At 36.5% G+C, this 7,115-nt stretch overlaps 1 protein-coding gene across 1 annotated transcript; it reads left to right on the top strand.

The window, feature by feature from the left end:
• The first annotated feature begins 5,770 nt into the window (after positions 1–5,770).
• Positions 5,771–6,340, top strand: RNASE9 (ribonuclease A family member 9 (inactive)). The gene has a single exon (XM_049899161.1). The coding sequence runs from the start codon at positions 5,771–5,773 to the stop codon at positions 6,338–6,340; it is 570 nt and encodes a 189-aa protein (XP_049755118.1).
• Positions 6,341–7,115: the final 775 nt, after the last annotated feature.

Below are 7,115 nucleotides of genomic sequence, written 5' to 3'. Positions count from 1 at the left end.
CCACTATGGTTTGGCACCTAACAACAACAAAAATGTAATGTAATGCAGTTAACTTCCATGATGTAATCTGATGTACTGCAAGCAATCAATCCATTGAGGTCATGCCAGAGAAGGGTGAATCCTAAACCTAATCACTTCTGAGTTATATAAAGAGCAGCATAGATGCAGAGACATACGTGCACACATGGGGGAAGACAGATGCCATGTGAGGATTGCCAAGGAACCAAAGAACTGCCTTGGCTACTGACAAGGAAGGAATCAACATGGCTGAGACCTTGATTTGGACTTTTAGCCTTCAGAACTATGAGAAAATACATTTCTGTTGTTTAAAGCCACCCACCTATGGTATTACTGTTAGAGTGGCACTAAGAAATTAAAACAATCACAATCATTTCTAATTTCTTAAATCCATTCTAAAATCTTTTGGTTTCTTCTTTGACCTATGGGTTATTTAGAAGGGTGTTATTTAGTTTCCCAAATATTCTGAGGTTTTCGAAAGATCGTTCTCATTAGTTTCCGATTTAATTCCATAGTGGTCAGAGAACATACTCTGTATAACTTGAATACTTTGGAATTTGTTTAGCCTTGTTTTGTAGCCGAAAGTATGGCATATCCTGATAAATGTTCTGGGTGCACTTCAGAAAAATGTATATTCAGCTATTGCTGTGTGGAGTGTTCTGTAAATGTTAACTATGTTAAGTAGATTGATAATTTTGTTAAGGCCTCCAATAGCTTCAACACCTTGCTGATTTTCTGCCTACTTTTACAACCAATTATTGAGAGATGGGTATCAAAAACTCCAACTACAATATAGATTTGCCTATTTAGCCTTATAGTGCTTTATGTACTTTGAAGCCCTGTTTTTAGGTACATAAACATTTAGGGTTTTCTGTCCTCTTAATTAATTTACCCCTTTACCATTTGTAAATGACCCTCTTTATCCTTGTAATATTCTTTGCTCAAAATCTACTTTATCTGATATTAAGATAGCCGTTCCAGATTCCTTTTGACAAATGTTAGCATTGTATATGCCTTTTTTCTTTCTATTTTTATATTTGAAATGCATTTCTTGTAGACAGTGTATAGTTGAAACTTGCTTTTCTTTAATCTATCGCTGACTAAACCCTGTTGGTGTATTTAGATCATTTACATGTAATGTTTTAGTGTCTTTAATCTGAACTTAATTAATTGATTATTCGCCTCATTATGGTTTCTGTTTTCCCGTTTCTTTGAATGCTTTCTAATCTTTGATTAGATGCCAGATATTGTGAGTTTTATCTTATTGGCTTACCTTGTGATATTTTTGTAATTCCAGTCAATCTTCCTGAGTTTTGTTCAGGGACAGTTAAGCTACTTGGAAACACTTTGATCTTTTTGAATTTAATTTGATTTGAATTTAATTTGATTTAATGTTTTGGTAGGCTGGTCCAAAGCAGCGCTCAGCTTAGGGGTAATTATTATTTTTTTTTTTTTACTGAGGCAAGACATTCCTGAGTTCTCTACCTAATGCCCCATGACTTTTGAGTTTTTCCAGTCTGGCTGGTGGGAGTAGGAACTATTCCTTCTGATTCTTTTCGATGGTTCTCAGGTAGTTTACTCAGACCTTTGTGATGATCAGTAGTCTGCGAAATACATGAGTGGAATCTTTTGCAGATCTCTGGAGTTCTGTCTCCATGCAGCTCTCTCCTTCCAGAGGCTCTGTCCTATGGACTCAAGCTTCCTTGACTTCTCTTGTTTCTCAGTTTTATCTCCTCAACTCAGAAAATCTGAGGGCTCTCCCTCAGTTTCCCCCCTATGCTCTGCAACCTGAAAGCTCTCTCAAAGTAGTAAGCTGAGGCAATTGTAGAACTCACCTTGTTTCCTTTTGTCAAGGATCACAGTGTTCCATTGAGTAGAGTCCAGTATCTTGAACATAATTTTTTCATCCATTTTCTAAGGGTTTTTGCTTTTTCCCAGGTTGGAATGTAAATCAGAGCCATGTTACTCCATCTTGTCTGGAAGTTCAAATCCTGGTTGCTTCTTAAAAATTTAAAACCATGTCTAAAGTGTTTTTTATCTGGTAGTTCTAAACAGGCACCCTACAAGTTAGGGAGTTAATGGATCTCTCTCTTTGCTTTTTTTTTTTTCCTCCTTATTCCCAACTCTTTGGGACTTCACCATTCTGAGAGGAAAATTCATTGAAGTCCATGCCCTTGACTTTAAGAGAGCCACTGGTATGTGAATTTTAAGTGGAATTTGTGTGGTAAGCTACCAAAGTAAAAACAAAACCAACAAACAAAAAAACATTGCCATTGAGTTGATCCCAACTCAGAGTGACCCAATACATAGCACAGGGTAGAACTGCCCTATAGGGTTTCCAAGGAACAGCTGGTGGATGCAAATTGCAGACCTTTTGGTTAGCAGACAAACTCTTAACCGCTACACTACCAGGGCTCCAAAATAAAGGGAACTAAATTCATCCCTTACCTAGGCTTCAAACACATGTATTATCGATGAACCTATTGATTCTCTTATTTCCCCACAGACATAACATATTGTTCCAGATTTTCTCAACCCAACACCTCTCTCATTTAGGTTGGGGGAGTGAAGGTCTGAGACATAATTAGTGTCTCAAATTCTTTGAGAAAAGTATAAACTTAAAGCTGGTAAAAGTTTAAATATTTCTTACTGAATCGAACTAAACGATATTCTGGAATTTATTCAGCAAGTTTAGTCTACATTCAAAAGACTGCATTTTTAGGATCTATGTTTGCTCAGCCACTTAAACTAAGGTATCGATTTTTCCTGATGCTGATGAAAAGTGGGAGTTTATTTATACCAAAATGTGAGATTCTTGGAAATTGGCACATAATTCTTAAGAACATGGCCTATCCAGATGTTAAAAATCTGTTTCTTCAGTGACATTTATGTTGAGTTACTTATTTTATACTTGAAAAAAGGACAACATGGAAGATAACAATTTAAAAAAAATCAGTCATAAATGTATCATTCAGAAATAACTATTAGGTATTTGTTTTGTTTTTTTCTTTCCCCTTATGTAATCAATATTTCTATTGATTTGGGTCATGTTGTAGATACAGTCTAGTATCTTGGTTTTCTTCCCCATGCATTTGCAGTGGGCTTTTATTACTTTGTATTTGGTCTCAATTTACTTTTTGTATGTCAGGGAACATGCCTTGTCTGGGGAACTGGAATTTTCCTGAGGTTTTACTTGTGTGGTTTTGCCTTTCTTCTCAAAGAATGGCATGATGTCCAGGTTGGCCAATCAGAGGACTCTCTGTCCCTGGATTTATTCATGTGGCAGAAGCAAAGCCAGTCACAGAAGTTATTTCCCTTATTGGATGAAGTTATCGTACCCCCCTGTGATCCTAAATACAAGGGTACAGAGGTGACAGTGATTGTCTGCCATTACATGGGAAGATTCTGTATGAGAATAAGTCAGCATAGAAAACAGAGCTGAGAGAGAGAGAGAACAAGAGTCTTGGTAAATATTTAATTATTATCCAGCTGCGCCTTTTGGATGTCCCTGGTCTGTGAGTCAATACATCCCCTCTTGTGTTTATTTGTTTGAGATTTCTTTCACTTGCAACCAGTCATATTACTATAATACTATACAGCAAAATATTCCAATAGCTCTAAAATATCTTTGAATACTGTTTTTATAATTTGTCAAATATTGTTCATTTTAAGAATAGATGAATCTATAAATACTAGAATAGTGACTAGCTTAATACACACCAGCTATTATTTCACTGATCCTTATTCTTGTAGTTACTATTGTCATCACTATGAAAATATGGGACTCAATTTAATCTTTCCTACGTTATGGGCATTTTCAAATTTTTTACTTTCTTAAGTAAAGCTTATTATCTTTCCACGTAAATTATTATAATACCTCTGATAATATCCCCTGCTTAAAAATTTTTTTTTTTTTTTTTTAAATTCTAGATATTACCATACTGGGGGAAAAGTATCAGCCTTTTAAAACTTTTTAAAATTATATTTGCCAACATTTTTTCACATAACCATTGTACCAATTTCATTGTGATCGGAAATGCATGATTGCCCACCTCCCACCAGCACTGAGTTTGTAAGGTATTGTACTTACTGGCAATTTGAAGAATATATTATTAGTTTTGCTTTTTATGACTGAGGCTGCACATTTAAATTTTTATATGATTGTTGTCCATTGATGTTTATTCTATGAATTATATACTCGTGTTCTTTGTTTATGTTGATGGTGCACTTTTCTCTTTCATAATGGTTTCCAAGTGCTTCTATTTATGTTTTTTCACAAAACATTATTTTAGGCAGGAATTTCTTTGAGTCCTCTTATTGTATACCTAGGAAATCCTATCTCATTTTAAGATTAGTTAAGACCTTCTTTTTCTTTTTTAAAAATCAATTTACTTTTTAAGTCCCACTTAATAATCCATCTGAAATATACATTGGTCTACCCAAAGAGCCCAAGACTCATCTCCATCTTTTTCCAGAAACATATACTGAAAAAGCCTAATCCTCTTCCCACTACTCAGGATATTTTCTTTATCATAAAGTATGTTTTTATATATACTACAACAATGCTTCTCAAACTTTAGTGTGCTAAGGATCACCTCATGAATTTGTTTAAAAAAGCAAATTTCTGGGCCCATTCACAGAGACTTTTAATCATGAGATTTGGGGCAAAGTAAAGAGTCTGTATTCCACGAGTAGGCTGATTGTTCTGTTGTACAAGATTACCAGGCAAAAACTTAAGAAACATTTCACCAGCATGTATTTAAAAAAGATCTATTCTGTGCGCTCTCTCTCTTTCTTTCTCTATCTTTGTCTCTCTGTCATTTCTACACCTATGAGGCTTAAAATCATAAATATAAGTAAATCTATCTTACTCAAATGCTAGGGTAGTGGATCCCATCCAGGGATGATCTCCACCCTACACCCAGGAGACATTGTCAATGTCTGGAGACATTACGGCTGTCAAAATTCAGGGCGGTGGATATTACTGGCATTTAGTGGATAGGGGTAGGGAGCCCTGGTGGTGCAGTGGTTCAGAGCTATGGCTGCTAACCAAAAGGTCGGCAGTTCAAATTCACCAGCCACTCCTTGGAAACCCTATGGGGCAGCTCTACTATGTTCTGTAGGGTTGCTATGAGTCAGAATCAACTCAATGACAGTGCATTTTGTTTTGGTTTGGTTAGTGGGTAGAAGTCAGAGATGCTGCTAAACATCCTACAATGAACAGAGCACCCCACCACAAAAAAAAAAAGCAAGAGAAGAAAGAAAGTCCTAAGAAGAGAAATTTTCCTCATCACATCTGGATGTTAATGAGAGCCCTTATGGCTCTTGTCAGTGCAGCTTCTTAAGTCCTCTGGAAGGGAACTAATATATTTGGTCCAGATGGATGGAGCAGGTGAGCCTCCTCTCTGCCTCCCTCCCTCTCTCCCCTCTGCTGTCCTAGACCTCCACTCTCATCCCTATTTCTCCTCTCTCTATCTCTCTCTCTTCTTTCTCCCTCTTGTATCAAATTTCCCTCCCTTATCCCCAGTCTTCAAGACTGACTATAGACCTAGTTAGGTCATTTTTTTAAGTCAATGTTTCAGAGATATTTAATAGATTTTGAGTTGACAATTGAGATTATATTTGAATTTCCGAACTCTTAAAAGTTTAGAACAGCTTTATGTGATAGAAATGGGCCCCGCACAGAAATAGAAGCAGGTAGATTTTTACCATAGCATAGATATCCTTATCTCTTTTACTCCCCCACAGGAAAATGTGGCAGCCTTCTGTCGTCATGTACCCACTGTCTGTGCTACTATTGCTGTTCCCACAAGCGCAGTTCAAAACAACACATAATCCTTTCATTGTACCAGGTAATTTCGAAGAAGATTTTGAGGATTATGTGACAGAGTTTTACGGTACAGGATCTACCACAGAGCCTACCAAAGAAAAATTCAAACGTAAGATGATTATTGTACCCGGAAGACAAATACATATAACTAATGAAGAATACTGTAGCCACGCAATCCTGTTTAAAAATATTCACAATAAGTTGCGCTGTGTGAAAGAACACTACTTCCTCCAAGAGCCATACGAGGAGATAAGAAAAATCTGTTACAACTCATTTATAAAATGTAAGAATGGCATTAGAAAATGTAACAGGAGCAAGAAAGTGATGGAAGGACTGTATTGTAAATTAAGAAGAGGAACCACATCACCAGACTGTCAATATGAATCATTTTATAAGAGAGGACTTGCCATTATCACTTGTAAGTGGCAAAATTCAATTGGAGAACTTGTTCCTGTTAGCATAAATGATATATCGATGCCATATAGCTATTAGGAAAGCCACATCCACCAGGAAGCTGTCTTCCTTCCACCTTTCTAGCAGAGACAACCAGCTAGGGAGGGATGATTTAACCCTCTATGTACTGATTCCTATAGATCAAAATAGATAATGGTCATTCCTATAGATCAAAATAGATAATGGTCATTTTAATCCTTTTCATTTTAATCAGCCACTTTCCATCTCCCAAGCACTACCCAAAGGCAACTTGGGATTACAGATGGTGCTCTGAGGTGTGGTTTCACACAGGTCACAGCTTTGCAGGTGTAATGAGTATAAATCCCTGCAGTCGTACAATGATAGGGGAAGAGGAAATGGTTAGCTGATGTGTGTTGCAAGGATGTGTTTATCTGATTGTTCAGTTCAGCAGAAATAATAAAGTGGCCTAGTAAAGTGGCTCTGTGTATGTTTTTGTGGGGTTTCTGGGTTTAAATTTTCTTTCTCTGTGACACAATTTGACACAAAAGGAACACAAGTCCTGTGAGACATCATGCAATTTATCTTTCCAGTGCTTGTGTTTGTAGATACTTCACCTGTCCTGTTCTTTCCATACAACACAATCCTTATCAGTCCATGAAAAAATAGATTCTAATAGGTGGCCTCTCGGGATTCTTTATCCATTCAGAATAACAAACTCCCCAAAATATATTTCAATTGTCCAATGTTACTTTGTCATTGTTCACATCTTTGCGTAGCTTAAACATCACTGTTCACAAAACTACAAATAGCTCCTCACTTTCCTCCTTAAAAAAAAAAAAATTTTTTTTTTTAA

The sequence above is a fragment of the Elephas maximus genome, chromosome 10 (genome assembly GCF_024166365.1).
Source record: "Elephas maximus indicus isolate mEleMax1 chromosome 10, mEleMax1 primary haplotype, whole genome shotgun sequence".
NCBI classification, from domain to species: Eukaryota; Metazoa; Chordata; class Mammalia; order Proboscidea; family Elephantidae; genus Elephas; species Elephas maximus.
This window is presented reverse-complemented; position numbering and strand designations above follow the sequence as displayed.